Source organism: Balaenoptera physalus (genome assembly GCF_965194825.1).
Source record: "Balaenoptera physalus genome assembly, chromosome: 18".
NCBI lineage: Eukaryota > Metazoa > Chordata > Mammalia > Artiodactyla > Balaenopteridae > Balaenoptera > Balaenoptera physalus.
Window position 1 is genome coordinate 78,180,607 of NC_138899.1, and position 19,048 is coordinate 78,199,654.

General features: G+C 39.9%; 1 protein-coding gene and 1 long non-coding RNA gene across 4 annotated transcripts in view; one reads left to right on the forward strand and one right to left on the reverse strand.

The window, feature by feature from the left end:
* Positions 1-19,048, reverse strand: part of LOC309647806 (phospholipid-transporting ATPase IB) — a 546,353-nt gene that overhangs the window by 354,502 nt on the left and 172,803 nt on the right. For all 3 annotated transcript variants that reach the window (XM_082435527.1, XM_082435526.1, XM_082435525.1), the window contains exon 24: positions 14,051-14,115. In XM_082435527.1, the coding sequence (XP_082291653.1) occupies positions 14,051-14,115 (65 nt within the window). The remainder of the gene's footprint in view (positions 1-14,050; positions 14,116-19,048) is intronic.
* Positions 1-19,048, forward strand: part of LOC309647915 — a 256,908-nt gene that overhangs the window by 207,096 nt on the left and 30,764 nt on the right. The window lies entirely within an intron of this gene.

Genomic DNA, 19,048 nt, shown 5'->3' on the forward strand with positions numbered 1-19,048 from the left:
CAACTGACACTGCAGAAATACAAGGAATCATGAGAGATTACCACAAGCAACTATATGCCAATAAAATGGACAACCTGGAAGAAATGGACAAATTCTTAGAAAAGCACAATCTTCCGAGACTGAACCAGGGAGAAATAGAACATATAAACAGACCAATCACAAGCACTGAAATTGAAACTGTGATTAAAAATCGTCCAGCATACAAAAGCCCAGGACCAGATGGCTTCACAGGCAAATTCTATCAAACATTTAGAGAAGAACTAACACCTATCCTTCTCAAACTCTTCTAAAATATAGCAGAGGGAGGGACACTCCCAAACTCATTCTATGAGGCCACCATCACCCTGATACCAAAACCAGACAAAGATGTCACAATGAAAGAAAACTACAGGCCAATATCACTGATGAACATAGATGCAAAAATTCTCAACAAAATACTAGCCAAGAGAATCCAACAGCACATTAAAAGGATCATACACCATGATCAAGTGGGGTTTACCCCAGGAATGCAAGGATTCTTCAATATACGCAAATCAATGTGATAAACCATATTAACAAACTGAAGGAGAAAAATCATATGATCATCTCAATGTATGCAGAAAATGCTTTCGACAAAATTCAACGTCTACTTATGATAAAAACGCTCCAGAAAGTAGGCATAGAGGGAACTTACCCCAACATAATAAAAGCCATATATGACAAAGCCACAGCCAACATCGTTCTCAATGGTGAAAAACTGAAACCATTTCCTCTAAGATCAGGAACAACATCCACTCTCACCACTATTATTCAACATAGTTTTGGAAGTTTTAGCCACAGCAATCAGAGAAGAAAAAGAAATAAAAGGAATCCAAATCGGAAAAGAAGAAGTAAAACTGTCACTGTTTGCAGAGGACATGATACTATACATAGAGAATCCTAAAGACTCTACCAGAAGACTACTAGAGCTAATCAGTGAATTTGGTAAAGTAGCAGGATACAAAATTAAGGCACAGAAATCTCTTGCACTCCTATACACTAACAATGAAAAATCTGAAGGAGAAATTAAGGAAACACTCCCATTTACCACTGCAACAAAAAGAATAAAATGCCTAGGAATAAACCTACCTAAGGAAGTAAAAGACCTGTATGCAGAAAACTATAAGACAGTGATGAAAGAAATTAAAGATGATACAAACAGATGGAGAGATATACCATGTTCTTGGATTGGAAGAATCAACATTCTGAAAATGAATATACTACCCAAAGCAATCTACAGATTCAATGCAATACCTATCAAACTACCAATGGCATTTTTTACAGAACTACAACAAAAAATTTCACAATTTGTATGGAAACACAAAAGACCCCAAATAGCCAAAGCAATCTGGAGAAATAAAAATGGAGCTGGAGGAATCAGGCTCCCAGACTTCAGACTATACTACAAAGCTACAGTAGTCAAGACAGTATGGTACTGGCACAAAAACAGAAATATAGATCAGTGGAACAGGATGGAAAGCCCAGAGATAAACCCATGCACATATGGTCACCTTATTTTTGATAAAGGAGGCAAGAATATACAATGGAGAAAAGACAGCCTCTTCAATAAATGATGCTGGGAAAACTGGACAGCTACATGTAAAAGAATGAAATCAGAACACTCCCTAACCATACACAAAAATAAACTCAAAACAGATTAAAGACCTAAATGTAAGGCCAGACACTGTAAAATTCTTAGGAAAACATAGGCAGAACAGGCTATGACATAAATCACAGCAAGATCCTTTTTGACCCACTTCCTAGAGAAATGGAAATAAACACAAAAATAAACAAATGGGATCTAATGAAACTTAAAAGCTTTTGCACAGCAAAGGAAACCATAAAGAAGACGAAAAGACAACCCTCAGAATGGGACAAAGTATTTGCAAATGAAGGAACTGACACAGGATTAATCTCCAAAATTTACAAGCAGCTCATGCAGCTCAATATCAAAAAAACAAACAACCCAAACCAAAAATGGGCAGAAGACCTAAACAGACATTTCTCCAAAGAAGATATACAGATTGCCAACAAACACATGAAAGGAAACTTAAGGGCTATTTTCTCAGCTAAAATAGAAACTAGAGAGTAGAGAATACGCTGTCATTTATTGCTGTGTCTACAATTCTAGCGATCTGCCTGGCCTATTAAAAGCACTCCAATATCTGTTGATTGAATATAAACTCTGAAGTTAAACATGTGTTTTTCTGTTTTCTCACACTCAGCATTCTTTTTCATGTGCTTTATACTTTATCATCATCTGTGAAGAGGAAAACTCTCTATTTCTAAAAGCAGCATTTCTAAATCTGTGTTGCTTATCACAAGAGTTACTCATCAAAAAAGAAATTCAGTGGTTAAATAAGTTCGATTAGCAAAATATTCTGTAACATCCTCTGCCCGATTCTTCATGCAATAAATGTATTAAAGATTGCGCAAAACTTGTTGTGGGGAAGCATACTTAATTTTTTATAACTCTGTATCTCCCCCCCAAATTAGCCAAAGATCCCATTTCTCTCATAATGCTTGTTAACATTTCAAAAAACATTGTTTTAGAAGATGCAGCAATAGCAGACAATGGAACTCGAATGGGGTCAGTTTCTATCTGATCAGGGAGGGCAGGAGTCAAAAAGTGCTCGGCAAAGGACCAGACAGTAAATAGTTGAGGATTTGTGGGCCATTTGTTCTGTGTTGCAATGACTCATCTTTGCCATCGTAGCACTAAAGCAGCCACTGACAATACATAAATGGCTGTATTCCAATAAAACTTTATTTACAAAAACAGGTGGTCAAATCCCTGTGTTGTTTAACAGGAACTAACAGCGCTATAGGTCAATTATACTTCAAAAACAAACTCATAGAAAAAGAGATCAGATTTGTTGGCACCAGAGGTGGGATTGGGAGAAGGGCAAATTGGATGAAGGTGGTCAAAAGCTACAAACTTCCAGTTGTAAAATAAGTAAGTACTAGGGATGTAACGTACAACACGATAAGTATCATTAACGCTGCAGTACGTTATATATAAAACTTGTTCAGAGAGTAAATCCTGAGAGTTCTCCTCACAAGAAAAATATTTTTGCTATTTAATTTTGTATCTATGAGATGATGTTCATTAAACGTATTGTGGTAATCATTTCACAATGTACGTAAGTCATTATGCTACACACCTTAAATGTATTCAGTGCTGTATGTCAATTACATCTCAAAACTAGGAGGAAAAAAATAAACAAGTGGTGAGCTAGATTTGGCCCAATGGCGAGTTTGCTGACCCCTGCACAAAGGGACTGAAAATGACCTACATTGTGTGGTCCAGTATGGCAGCCACTAGCCACATATGGCCGTTTAAATTACTTAAAATTGATAGTTCCTTAACCAAGCTAGTTATGTTTCCAGTAATTAACCACCACTTATGGCAAGTGACTATGGCAATGGACAGCAGAGAAAAACATTTTCACTTCTCACTAACTCGTTACAGAAAATGTTTTCTTTTTTTTTTCTTTTTAAATATAATGATCATTTTATTTTACACTGTTTGAAAATTTAAGTGATGGGTAATAAAGGGAGAAGAGTATCTGAATGAAATAATGTGATGGCCAAAGGAATAAGCCCAGATGGACTAAAACATTTTCCAGTAGGTTTATAATTTGAATTTAGGAGTAGATGGGAGAGTATTTGAATTTTGTGATAGTGACTTTCCCTATCCGTGAATATGACATACACTTCCATTATCTGAATATTCTTTAATGTCTTTTAATAGAGTTTGAGACATTTCCACTAGAGATCTTGCACATCGTTTGTTAGACTGATTAATCAAATTTTTATTGGAATAAAACCTCTTTGCAACAGAAAAAAAAAAGACTAGATGGTTACACTGGGTGAAGGAGACACAGTGGTACATTAATATATCAAGAATTTCCCCACTGAAGGGGCTTCTCTGGTGGCGCGGTGGTTAGGAATCTGCCTGCCAATGCAGGGGAAATGGGTTTGAGCCCTGGTCCAGGAAGATCCCATGTGCCATGGAGCAACTAAGCCCATGCGCCACAACTACTGAGCCTGCGCTCTGGAGCCTGCAAGCCACAACTACTGAGCCCGCGTGCCACAACTAATGAAGCCCACGTGCCTAGAGCCCGTGCTCTACAATAAGAGAAGCCATGACAATGAGAAGCCTGCGCACCTCAACGAAGAGTAGCCCCCGCTCACCACAACTAGAGAAAGCCCGCAGGCAGCAACAAAGACCCAATACAGCCAAAAATAAAAAACAAATAAATAAATAAATTTATTTTAAAAAAAAAGAATTTCCCCACTGAAAGCAGGGCAGAGAGCTCATCTCTAAGAGATAATACTCCTGTTCCTATTTATATAGTAAGCTTTGGTTTTTATGTGCCAAGGAATTCTTTTTCTTCAACATGTTCTTAAATCACGCATTTTAAACTGTTCTCATGTTGAAAGATTTAAAAGAAAATGCTCATCCAAACAAAAGCAAAATCAGTGACACCTAGCATGGCACCCCAGATAGGAAAAGCAGAAACAATTAGCACAAATTGAAAACTCATCAGCATTTCAATTTAAAAGCTGTGCAACCATCTATTAAGAATTTTTTTTTTTTTTTTAGTTTATTTCTTTTATTTATTTATTTTTGGCTGCATTGGGTCTTTGTTGTTGCATCGGGCTTTCTCTAGTTGCGGCGAGCGGGGGCTCCTCTTTGTTGCAGTGCGCGGGCTTCTCATTGCAGTGGCTTCTCTTGTTGCGGAGCACGGGCTCTAGGTGTGCGGGCTTCAGTAGCTGTGGCTCACGTGCTCTACAGCACAGGCTCAGTAGTTGTGGCACACGGGCTTAGTTGCTCCGTGGCATGTGGGATCTTCCCGGACCAGGGCTCAAACCCATGTCCCCTGCGTTGGTAGGCAGATTCTTAACCACTGCGCCACAAGGGAAGCCCTAAGAATTCATTCTGATATAACAGCTTCAAATTTAGAACACGTTAAATATAATCTCAACTCAAGAGGATTTCAATTCCACAAACAATACCGAGAAAACATCCAAATTTCCAACATTTATATTACTTGTACACAAGTGTGGTAAGCTTTTTTAACTTGCAAACAAATTACACATAAGTTATCAGAACTTATCTGGAGGACAAGGAGAGGTATGTGAATATATGTACTTGTGTGTGTGTCCCCATGTGCATAAATAATTTCCATCCAAAGGGTGTATCTCTCTTGACCTAGGATCCTTACTCCTAGGAATTTATTTTAAGAAAATAAACAGCATGAAACAAAATAAGATAGGTCCCCAAACATGATAGGTCCGTCCCTCAATGTCCAATAAATAGAGTTAAATAAAACAGGGAAATATATACCATGGAATCTATGTCATTCTCTTAAAAGGGTTGTAGCTAAGTATTTATTGTTCTAGAGATATAATTCCAGTTAAGAGAGAAGAAACAGGCTAACAAGAGTATCTGTTGTATATAATTCCATTTTTAAATGGCTACATATATACACACACACATATGTGTGTGTGTATATATATATATATATAGTTGTATTGTTAGTGAATGAAGAACCAAAACATAAATATTATATAAAATATTTTATATAATAAAAATACTTTATTATATAAAATATAATATTTTATATATATTTAATGTTTTATATAATAAAACATAACATAAATATAAATTGTATATATTGATACATAAATATATATTATATATATTTAGGTAGATATAGACATCTATATTTTAATATATATATATATCTCTCTCTCTCTAAGGTAGATTTAGATATAAAATATATGTCTCTGTTTGTCCCAGGAAAAGGTTCTTAGACTATTACCCAAATTTCTAATTGCAATTCTTTGGGTAGTAGAGTTCTAAGTGGTTTTATTTTTCTTTTCTCTCATTTATATCAATTCTTTCTGCTTTAAATAGATTGAGTAATTTTTTTAAGGGAGTAAATGAGGTTTAAAACTATAGATTGTCAAAAAATCTAAATTACCCTCAGAACAAAGCTGGACGTCTATGTTCCCATTAGTCACATGAACAACATCCAAAGTTCTGTCCTAGATACATCTTGGACGTCATACGAAACAAAACACACCCAGGTGGACACAAGTTACCTTTTACAGGGACAACAGTGTTTAGAAACCTGACCACAGAATAAACTTCACTGACGAAGGAATCCGACAGACTTAACCCTCCCATGGAGTCATTTTTCTCTGACAACACCCTGGCCGATTGTCACAGCAAAACAGGTGGTTATCTCAGCGTAAGAACCGCCATCACTGTTGACATGACACATTTTTCATGATACACCGTCATGCTACACTACGCAATTACGGATGCCTGCTGTCTCTCGAAGCCTTGGATGCTTTCAAGGATACTGTCAGCACTAGGGGCAAACAAAGCCTGAGGTTCCATGGGCGTGGATCATCTATTACAAATAAACCCACTGGACGGGATTCATTTTTTAAGTAGCTACCATTTTATGTTTTGTGAAAAACAAAAACAAAAAAACCCCTAGGAGTATCAGATTATAATGAGTTTAGTACACGGCAGTTCTGATTGACTCATTATTTCAAGACCATCAGTGACAAATATCCATCACTTTCACTGACACAGAGAAAATATTAAGAATACTTTTTATTGGTAGAATTTATTTTAAAAATCATGGTTTATGATGCATTAATAGAAGAAGAGAGTTACTCATTCATGTGCTCCTCAGAATAAGGAAGGATTAACTCACTAACCAGAGGTCTGTCAAAAACTTCAGCAAAACTCACAGAAATCTCTACACCTTTTTTCTCTCCACCCAATCCTTTGAGTCTACTCTGATCTGGCATTCATCTCCACATTGTCCCCCGAACAGCTCTTGAAAGGTCCCAACGACCTCCTCATCGCTAAGACCAGTAACAGATTCTCAGAACTCATCTCACTGGACCTGTAAAGCATCATGTAGTCCAGCTGTTCCAACCCTCCTCCTTGAAAGACTTCCTTCCATTTAGTTTCCAGGAGACCAACCTCTCCCCTTTCTCTACCTACCTCAATGGCCACATCTTCTTGTCTCCTTTGCTGGCTCTCTTCTCCCAAACTTTTAAACACTGAAGTACACCCAGAGCTTAATTCTTAACCACTTCACTCTCTCTGATCAATCCTGGGGGGCGGGTTATCAAGTCTCAAAGCTTTAAAAATGGTACACTGACTACTCCCAAGAATCTCTCCATCCCAGACCTCTACCTTAAACTCCCAGATTTATCTATTCAACTGCCTGGGGATGTGTAACTACCATCTCAACCCTAAAACGTCCAAAAAGAGCCCTGATTCCCCCAACACGTGATCCTCCTACCGTCTTCCTCATCTCAGAAATGGCAACTCTATCTTGCCCGTTGCTCAGATCCTAACCCTTGGAGTCTTATCCTTCTTATAGCCGCATTCACTGTCTTAGCAAATCCCATCCGCTCTACAGAGAAAACACTATCCATCCAGAATCTCACCACCTCCCACCAGCGATCCTGCCAACACTCTGATCCAACCTTCCCCATCACCTGCTACCTGGATTCCTGCCACGGCTGGCTACCGGGGTCTCGGCTCCTGCCTCATATCCCTTTAATCCACACCTATCCCAACAGCGAGATACCCTTTTAAAAGGTCAATGAGATCATGTCTCTCTTCACTCAGACTCCACCAATGACCACGCATCTCACTCAGCACAAAAGCCAAGTCTTAACGATGAGGTACAAAGCTATGGGGTGAAGTCCCTGACGTTTCTCTGACGCCCTGACCCACCATACATGATGCTCAAATACAGCATCAGCCTTGGCGCCCCTGCTGAACCGTCATCCTGGGACACTGTTCCCCTGTAGGCTGATGGTATTATTTCCCATCCAAACCAGGTTACTTTGGGGAGTCAGAAGAGGCATTCTTAAAATTATGCCAAGACAACAGGTGTAAACTGAAACCATCCCAGGTGAAGTGGGGTATGCACTCCTATCCAGGTAACCCCACAGTACGCTCCCTTCCTCCAAGTCTGCTCACATGCCGTCTTATTAGGGAGAATTCCCCCAACCATCAAACATAAAACAGGGTAACCTCTGCCCTCCTTGCTTTTCATGTCTCCCCATCCTGTTTTATATTCCTCAACAGCACTTACTACTAACACATAACCAAAAGAATTTTTTTTAATAGTCTCTCTGCCCTTTAAATATAAGTACTTTCAACTACTTACAATAGCCAAGACATGGAAGCAACCCAAATGTCCGTCGACAGATGAATGGATAAAGAAGATGTGGTACATATATACAGTGGAATATTACTCAGCCATAAAAAAAGAATGAAATAATGCCATTTGCAGCAACATGGACGGACCTAGAGATTATCATATTAAGTGAAGTAAGTCAGACAGAGAAAGACAAGCATCATATGACATCACTTATATGTGAAATCTAAAATACGACACAAAGGAACTTATCTACAAAACAGAAGCAGACTCACAGACATAGAGAACAGACTTATGGTTGCCAACGGGGTGGGTCGGGAGGGATGGATTGGAATTTTGGGATTAGCAGATGCAAACTATTATATAGAGAATGGATCAACAACAAGGTCCTACTGTAGAGCGTGGGGAACTCTATTTAACGTCCTGTGATAAACCATAATGGAAAAGAATATGAAAAAGAATGTATATGTAGGGACTTCCCTGGTGGTGCAGTGGTTAAGAATCTGACTGCCAATGCAGGGGACACGGGTTCAAGCCCTGGTCCAGGAAGATCTCACGTGCTGTGGAGCAACTAAGCCCGTGCGCCACAGCTACTGAGCCTGCGCTCTAGAGCCCACACACCACAACTACTGAGCCCGCATGCCACAACTACTGAAGCCCGCGTGCCTAGAGCCCATGCTCCACAACAAGAGAAGCCACTGCAATCAGAAGCCCACACACAGCAATGAAGACCCAATGCAGCCATAAATAAATAAATAAATAAATAAATTTATTTTAAAAAGAATTTAAAAGAATATATATGTTAACTAAATCACTTTGCTGTACAGCAGAAATTAACAACATTGTAAATCAACTATACTTCAATAAAATAAAATTTTTTTAATATAAATAAATAAATAAATGTAAGTACTTTCCAGGGATTAAAGGAATTATTAATTGAACATGCCTAAAATTATCAGGAAAAAATTGCTCAAGGGACATTTCTAGTATACCACAATGTTACTACCTTCACAAAAAGATGTTGAAGAACAAATATAGTTATAAGGTGATCTTACCAAGTAGGTAAATATTCTCAGGAATTTATTATCAAGCTGCTTGGAAAAATAGAGAGAAACTTTCAATCAAATATTTTAGTACGAGACTTAAAGGCAGTGAAATTTTCTTTTTTCAAGAGTTACTAGGAGGATGAAGAGAGCTAATTCCCAGAAAGGGCCTGGCACTCATGAATAAGCACACTCAACAGATGTGAGCATTTGTTACTGGAGAGGCAGTTTAGTTCACTGCCTAAGATATGGGACCCACATGTGCTGCAATCAAAGTCACCTAACACAAGCATTTCTAAACGTACCTTTCCAAAGTGTTCTCGCCACACCAAAAAAGACCTCAGCACAGCGCACTTTAAACATCACCTCTTGTAGCAACAAATGATGGCACTGTGCCTGTGGGTATGAATATGTGCCTGTATTTAGGTATTTTAAACATATTTTAAGTAACTGAACATGGAGCTGCCTGTCAGAGAAAAGATCAAATTAGGAAACTGGACTTTTAGGATTTACAGGGATAGCACAGGGAACTATATTCAATGTCTTGTTATAACCCATAATGGAAAGTAATCTGAAAAACATAGATAAAGTGATTCAGATATATATATATATGTATATCTATCTATATCTATCTATCTCTATATATCCCTCTATATTTCTCTCTATATCTATATAGAGACTCACAGACATAAAAAACATAGAAGAGAAATAGTGACTGTGACTTAAGAATTTATTGTGGGTCAAAGACTTTTCCACGTACAGAAAGTGGGATGTGAGCCCAGCCGGGCAACCCAGAGCGGGCTCCCTTAACCATTATGCAATCCTGCATCACTTTAAAGCCTGATGACTGTCAGGTTCTTTGTCATGAGGACAACAACAATGGAAATAAAACTGTAAACTTCTGAGGTCCACAAGATGTCCACGGTCACCCTGCATGTCATTACAAAGTACCGTAAAGAACCTAGCGCACGTTAAAGGTCTAACTTGTAAAACATCAACCGTATCCATGAGATCCTATAGCATTCTGTGTCCTCCTGATGCCCACTTCTTGCTTATAAATGAGTCAGTGCTAGATACTGTTTACTGATTGACTCTCAGCATCTATTTTCATCCTCTTCTTCTTCTTCTTCTTTTTTTTTAATATATCACAGGGACTGAAAAGCTAAAAACCACATTTCCCAGACTCTCTTATCAGCAGGATTCTGGATGAATTCCAGCTACAAGATACACTTGCTTAAGATTGCAAAGACAGAGGAATTCCTTTTCATACAGGGGAAGTTTTCCACATTCTCTCACCCAGTCCCAGGTTCACAGGTGCAAGGCAGCTGGACCATCAGCTGTGATTTCCTCAAGTCCCCTGGGGAAGCAGAACAGAGTCCTGACCTTGGGAACAGAGCCACAGACGTATGAACTTGAAGCCTACCTTGCTGACTTCTACTCCTTCAGGATTATCCAATAACTTTGCAAGCACCTAATTTCCTGTTTTAACTTCCTCTATACTTAAAATTAGTTTCTGTACCAGTTACTGAATTAACATCTCTCACCTCAAACCTACCCTTCCATACTCAGCTTGTGATACAGGAGTGGGAATTCTACAAACCTCATTCCTGATTTGCCAGTGGGCTCCCTGCAAGGCTCTGCCTTCTGGTCACATTTCCACCAGTGAGAATTAAATCTCACGGCCGCACCCAGACCCAGGGATGCTGGGAAGTGTAGTCTCTGCCATACAAGCCATTAATGAATTTTACATGATTACATTTTCATTCCATCACTGATTACATGTACTTATTTCATAAAACTTTGGGTTAAAGAATGACTATTCTGCTCAAATATATCCTTACCAATTCATCTTTCTTTTAATGGCTCATCAGAACTAGTTTTTTTGTGTATTCTATAGGTTAACATGTTAAAAACAACTGCACTTTCCGCCAAATAAATTTCATAGTTAGTTCAATCATTTGTTTCTTAGAAAATGCTGGCAAAATTTTCTATATGTCTCCATCCATATTCATTTTAATTACTGCAGCACAAAAAACAAATGGTCCCCAAATGGCTTGGCCCTTTTTGTCTTTTACTAACAAATATCAAAAGATGTCTAGCATTCAGTAGCCAGCAGTGGGACTTCCCTGGTGGCACAGTGGTTAAGAACCCACCTGCCAATGTAGGGGACACGGGTTCGATCCCTGGTCCGGGAAGATCCCACGTGCCACGGAGCAACTAAGCCCGTGTGCCACAACTACTGAGCCTGCGCACTAGAGCCCGCGAGCCACAACTACTGAGCCTGTGTGCCACAACTCCTGAAGCCTGCGAACCTTAGCCCACGCACTGCAACTACTGATGCCCGCACACCTAGAGCCCGTGCACCTAGAGCCCGTGCTCCGCAACAAGAGAAGCCACCGCAATAAGAAGCCCGTGCACTGCAATGAAGAGTAGCCCCCGCTCGCCACAACTAGAGAAAGCCCGCGTGCAGCAACGAAGACCCAATGCAGCCAAAAAAAAAAAATAGCCAGCAGTAGGTGCTGTGAAATTTGAGGGGGTAACTGATTTGAATATCACATGTTTTTTATAAACTGCTGATAAAATTGTAGATTTTTATTCTCATACTCGGTATTCTTAGTTTTTAAAGTCTCACTAATTCATAGCTTCATTTTGCGACAGCTAATGTTTCAAGATACCATTATACATTTAGGGCAAGAATCATGATTAATGATAGTAGCCTTGGGGATAATACTGAAATTTGTTTAGCTTGCCAGATCTGATCACTGTTTTAATTCATCAAGCAGCCGAAGAAAACTTGAACTAGCAGCGCGCGTGTCCAGCAAGGCCACGCCGTTGCAGCTTCTGCTTACACTACTGTAACCTCAATACCTTTTTTTTTTAAAAAACAGAAATCTTTTCAAGCCAGCACCTTGTAAGAGTCAGTTTAACCAAAACTAAATATAGTCCATAAACCCATTTAACCAGTAACACAAATGGCAAGATTTCACAATGAGTTTCAAGCAAATAGAAGAGTGAGGGTCCCAGCGTCACCCCTTCTTATTTGTGGGACCCCACGTCTCCCTCCTCCTCCCCTTCCTCCCAGACCCATCCCTGGTTAGCACACCAGAAACAGGATTGGGTGTGCCAGAGCCAATCCATGTGCTATCAGCAATACTGTGATTTCACAGTACTTTTTTTAACCCAAAAAAAAAAAAAAAAAAAACCAGGAGGAAAAAAGAAAATGACATTTTCTTCTGGTATCTTAACATATCATCCAGTGCCCCCCTGGTGTGCACTTCCTCACCCGCCTTGTTTCCAAGACCACTGATCTTTGTATTACAGAGCTTAGATGTTATTTTGGTCACAGTTGAAACACTCAAAACAAGGATAAATCCTGAGCATTTACAAGCATTTGGGGTCCTAGCCTGGACATACGTACAGGTCAACTGAAAGGGGTGGATGCCAGGTAATGGATGGTCTTTGAGGTGACCCCCTTAATTCCCTCAGACTTACACAGGAGATGAGGTAAGGAAGCCAGGCCCAGCGCTTCTGATTCGTGGTTCACTTCCTTGGTCCCTGTCCTGTTCGCTTCATCATCAGAGCCTCCCTTTACAAGGGTAACTAACCCTGTCATCTGCTCTGAGTGCTGGCACTTAAATATAAAGGCACTGACTGCAGGTGTGGCCATGGGCGCCTGCCAGGAACAAGCTCTTGTTAAATGACCTACAGGTGGAATCTCACTGTTGCGCTCCTATCTTCATGTCAAGCCACCAAGCAGGTCACTGGTGACTCTCAAATCAGCTCCCAACCAGGGTCTCAGCAGCAGCTTTAGGCCATGACGGGTGGGTACGTATCTGTACCATCCTCCGCGAGCTGGTGGCACTAGGATGTAGGGGAACTAAGCGCCTGTGTATCCTATTAACCACGTAAACGTCATCCACTCCTGACACTTGAATATCATCTTTAGTGTCTGTACTACAAAGAAACTCCTACAAGTCTCCTTAGCAACCAACATGAGTTGAACATCACCCCTGAATGGAAATCCCAACAGGAAGTCAAACCAGATTAAAACTACCCCATTTTAAATGCACCATTCTAGGTGAATAAAATAATGTGTTATCACAAAGCAATTTTCTGGGCTTACTATTTTTTATATCAATTTGGAATATTTATTGTACTTCTTAATGCATTTCTTAACATCCATGGTACCCCTTAATCAAGAATATAAAGTCATCTACTTAGGATTCTTAGGATTTGCCAAAGTGAGGAACATTCTTAGAATCACAGAATGATAAGCAAATGAAGTTTACAAATATTGCAACCATCAATATCATACGTTTTCCAAACCATAACTCTAACACGGAGGTATATTATTCTCCAGACCTTGCAAATTCTTAATGTCCATTTTATCAGTACTGGGAGAGTACGCTTTCAACCATGCAGCTAGCCAGAAAGATTCTTTTATATATGTGTACTTCTCACAAAAAGCTTCTCTCCTTCCTCTAATATGACAGAAACTGTAGCTGTATCTGAAGAGAAAGTGAATTTCAATGATGACCATCACCTAAAAACATACATAAATTCCTATATCTGGTACCAGAGGTAGAGTTTACCATTTTGATGTTTAAAGAAATGACTTTATGACATCCGTTCATAAGTAAAAACAGAAAACACACTGAGTAGTTTTATAATTGTTTTTTTAGGAAAAAAAAATAAACATTAAATCCTGATTATTAGTCATAGCAGAAACAAAGGGTTTAACACAGTTATATCAAATACAACTTTTTAAAAGCTACTTACGTCCAAAGAATCCTCCTTCAGTAGGATAAGGGCCATGTTCTGTGACACCAACCTGCAGGAATAGCCTAGAATAAAAGAAGGAGCAACATACGTGAATTTACCATCCCTGCCAGGAACTCACCACGTTCAAGGTCACCTGAATTCAGCCTCCCTTCCGGTCCCTTCCTTATCACCACGTTTAGCCTATGGGCTCACACAGAGGAATTGAGCAAGAGTGTGGAGAGGAGAAGTTCACACGGATTCTGACTTTTGCAGACAGCTCTGGTAGCACTGCTCGGGAGGGTCTTTGTAACTAATGGCTGAAATAAATACTCATCAATTTTCTGTGGATTTTCCTTATCCTTGTTATCCTTGTATTAGGATGAGCTTTGGGTTCTCTAAAATAACAGCAAACGCTTTGGGAAGACAAATGGAATCAACGGAGCTCCTCAACCAGCATAAACGTGCCTACTGTGATATCAAGGTCCCTCACGTGCTTTTTAAAAAGGCAGGTAATTCTCACAGCAGGCTTCTAAGGAAGCCTATGATACACAGAGAGTCACTCTTCCTGCGAAAGCTCAAAGCAACCCCCATTTCAAGAATTAAACCTGAGTCAAGAGTAACCCAATGCTAATTCTTAACAATTCCCATTACATTTTTAGACAATGGTATCTCTGTAGGTTAATTTAAGCAAGATACTCTTTTCCACTTTTCCTCCCGGAAGGTAAATGTATTTTCTATGAAGCTCTTTCCTACTCAGACTTTGCAGTACACGCGTGACAGCTGGAGATGCTTGGTGACACAACGACCAAGGTAAGAGCCTCTCCGGACTCTTCGCCTTCTCCCCACACTCTGGGGAGAAGGAGGAGGCGGCCCCAGCCAACCCCAAGTCCAGGGCTGTCTGTCGGGGCCCTGGGCTCTCTCTTTCAAATCACCCTCCACCATCTTGGTGCCCCTCAAGAGAGCTGCCATCAACATGTGCTTTTCACCAACCTCCATCTTAATTTATCTCATTGAGAAAAGTCAAGAAAACAGTCCTTCCACCTAGAGAAGTGGTCCTTACAAGGATCATGGACCAATGATCACAGAAACAGGGAACAAGTCATCAGCATAAAGAACGTCAACCTTCAGAACAAGGACGCGGGTGACCATCTCAAGGAAGGGCCTTAACCAATGCTTAGGCAACAGGAGTCTGGGTTCTCCTCCGCAGAAGAGCCAAAATACCCCTTCCCACAGATGCTATATTTAACTAGAAAAGGAGATAAGCATTTAACTAGTGGACAAGTCACAGAACTTCTGTGTTTATGTGCTCAATTCTGCCCAGAAGGCCCTCTTTTCATCCTCAAGAAACCCTACTAACAGGCACAAAACAGAACTCAAGACAGACAACTATTAAGATGAGAAAAACCCTGGGGTATTTTTGGGGGGTAGAAAATAAATATTTTTGTTTATTTTGGAATGTATGAAGTATATCCTTCACTAACGAGTGTCATTTGAGAGGACTACTTTATAAACCACCTCAGAACACAAATTTTAAAGCACAAAATTATGACTTTGCATCTAACTGTCATTTTCTTAAAGCAATACCTTGAAGATCTATTCCAGGCAGTTAACGACAGTTATCTGAAGGGAATGAGATAATTTTGCTGGTTAAAACCTCACGTATCATTGGAAAAGCGAAAACAACTGAATAGTTTAAAATCACAGGACCACATGGGCAAATACCTGTTCAACCTCTAAGAGGAAAAATAAAGGGAGGAAACACAGCACAATTTTCCACACATTTTCAAACTTGTTCAAGTCTGTATTTTAACAATAGTGATGAGTAGAAATGAGAGTTTCCCAGAATGCCACTGAAAATTCTGCACAGCAGGATGGAAATAACTGAACTTTGTTTCCCACTAAAATCTTACAAATATATTCTTCCTTTCTATAAATTCTCAGATTAAGTGCAGAAGGGAGGTCAATATTTTATTTTCATTTGCAAACAGGGATATTGGAACTTTAATCATTTTTCTTCCCTTGCCCCAGAAACTTCCAGCAACTTCACGCAATAGAGACTGTAACAAATTTAGTATAACTCACACAAAAGGATTTGCTGGTAGTTTTTGATATCAACAACGATTGCAGAAGCAAGCTGAAACGTTTAAGCCATCGCTTCCCACTTGATTTTATATTTTGCAATTTAAGTAAAATGCCACTTGACAACTGAAGCTGCGTAAAGATATTATGGAAAAACTCAAAGTATTTTTCTAGCCGTTGCAAGGGAGAGGGTAACAAATAAAACCACTGACACTTTCATGAATTTAAATACACAAAACTCAAGGTTTCTGAGAAGAAACAGGTTCTTTTTTTTTTTAGTTTGGAAAACGAAGCAAGATTTTGCTTAATTATCACACAGAACACTTGCTCTAGACAGACCACAGAAGTTTAACGCAGTTAAATGTGACTTAGCTAACATGGTAAATTAAATTATGTCAATCCAAGTTTGGTGTGCTTGATTTCTAATGTTTTTGGATAAAATGAGATCAGCTCTTGGAGAACAGCCAGCTATGAAATGTCAATCCACACTTGTAAATTGAGGTCTATTTCTTTAATCTCACAATCTAACAAGACAACCATAAAATGACTGAGAAGGGAACCTCTGGGATTTCACGTGTTACTACAGCTGAAGTTAACAGCACACCACAAAAAGTGTTTAGTCTTTCTACTACCTGAGTATAATCAACACGCAAAGAAATTAAAATATTACAGCGTCTATGGTACTTAGAGCAGGACTTGATTTTAAGAAAATAAAATCATCATTCACACTAGAAAATAGGACCAAACCAAACCTCTCTTGGAACTCGCAATCGGCGTCTTTTTTCTGAGGTGAGCATATATTGTCGAAGATATCCCAACCTAGATTTCTTCGGAGACACTTTTGGAAGGGTTAGCAACAACTGATTCCTACTAACCATATACCTAGGATCCATCAAATTACCCCTCAGTGGGATTCAACTTGGTTCCAAACCCTCAACAAGTGTGTTGTTGGTTATAGATAATTTCAGGGAGAATCTGGTCACTCAATATTTGAGAGTGAGTGTATGAAACACACTGCCAGACGTCAGGAATGGAACTCTTCATCTGCTCCAGACTCAATCAAGGATGCTCAGAGAAGAATCCCTCCCCATCTGAGAACCAGGACATCAAGGACTCATCCACAGAACCACACCTGGGCACCCTTCCCTCCAGACCCTCAGATGCTTCTCAGAAAGGCTCCATCACAAGTAGGAACATGCTGCCTCAGCCTTACCTCGTGACCTTCCCCCAAACCAGGCCATCCTGACTCATGCTATTCTCATTCTTTATGTATTTGTCTTAAACAAATTCTTGAGGTTCAAGATTTAAACCTATCTCATCTACAAAGCCTTCCCTGATCTTTTTGACGCCTATCTTTCCTTCTGATAACTGAATTATCACGTGTCATGGTCACATGCTCAGATTCTCAGCACTCACACCTGTGTGGCCCAGGCTAAGTTACTTGGTATCTCTGTGGCTCAGTTCTATCTTTAAAAGGGGATAATGCCTATCTCAAAGGGAACAGTAAACTTACCTAAAGGACTTAGCAGTAATATGGCAAATGCTGTGCTAACATTTAATGAGTAACTATTACTAACGCCAGCCATGCTCAGCATGTACACTGCACAACTGGTATTTTCTCATCTATTTTATTCCTGAGTTTGTCTCATAATTAACTCAGGCCCCAATAAGGGAACATAAGTGCCCCAAGCCTATAGGGGAGCATCTGGCAACAACAGAGCTGCAGGCAATCAAGAAATCACACACCTGACTTTTCTGTGAACATTACTGGGGCTGTGGCTGTGTTCCCCCAGCCCCACCTGAGAACCGGACTTGTCTCCCTGTCAATGGGCAAGAATAGGGCGGGCAAGTCCACATTTACTCACTGTCAGAAATTAAACTTCTAAGACTATAGAAGTGATTTAAAGGTATCAAATAATGGGTAACAAAACATGGGGGAGGGGCGGCCAAATTCCAACTCAGATGGTTCACAGTGAAAGCGATTCCCAATGCGATGACTTTAAAATGGAACACGCACTAGGATTTTGTTCTCACTCATCCTATCTCTGTTAGAAAAAAACTTATAGACTCTGAAAACTTCACATCTATTTTTAACTATGTAATAGATGCTTTATCCAGTCATAGTAAGGAAGTGACGACTACATGATTCACAAAGGCTATACAGCTGAAATTTCACTTTAGACTAGCTGATGCCAAATTTTTAAGCTAAAAAAGAAAACTTCCAACTCCTGGAAACACAGCTAGTTAGCATAAATCCAAGCGCGGCGCAGCAGGGTCCTGGCATCGTGTCAGTTCCAAAGGACCTCAAAGCCACACGCAGGATGACTGCATCTACCTAACACTCATAGGCCCATAACAGACACAAATATCCTGGAACCTAATTTGACTAAGTATTTATTTTCAAGGTATGAACTAAAAGTTACACTTTAAATTCTCAAACTGTGATAGATGATGGATGGATGGATAGATGGATAGATGCATGGATGGGTGGATAGATGGATGGATGGGAGGACAGATGCATGGATGGGTGGATAGATGGATGGATGCATGGATGGGTGGATAGATGGATGGATGGGAGGACAGATGGATGGATGGGAGGACGGATGGATGGATGGATGGATGGATGGATGGATGGATGGATGGATGGATGGATGGATGGATGGATGGATGGATGGATGGGAGGATAGATGGATGGATGGGAGGATAGATGGATGGATGGGAGGATAGATGGATGGATGGAAGGGAGGATAGATGGATGGATGGGAGGTTAGGTGATAGATGGATGGGAGGATAAGTGATGGATGGAGGGAGGATAGGTGATGGATGGATGGAGAATAGATGGATGGGAGGATAGATGGATGGATGGACAGATGGATGGAAGGATAGATGGATGGATGGAAGGATAGATGGATGGATGGGAGGTGAGGTGATTGATGG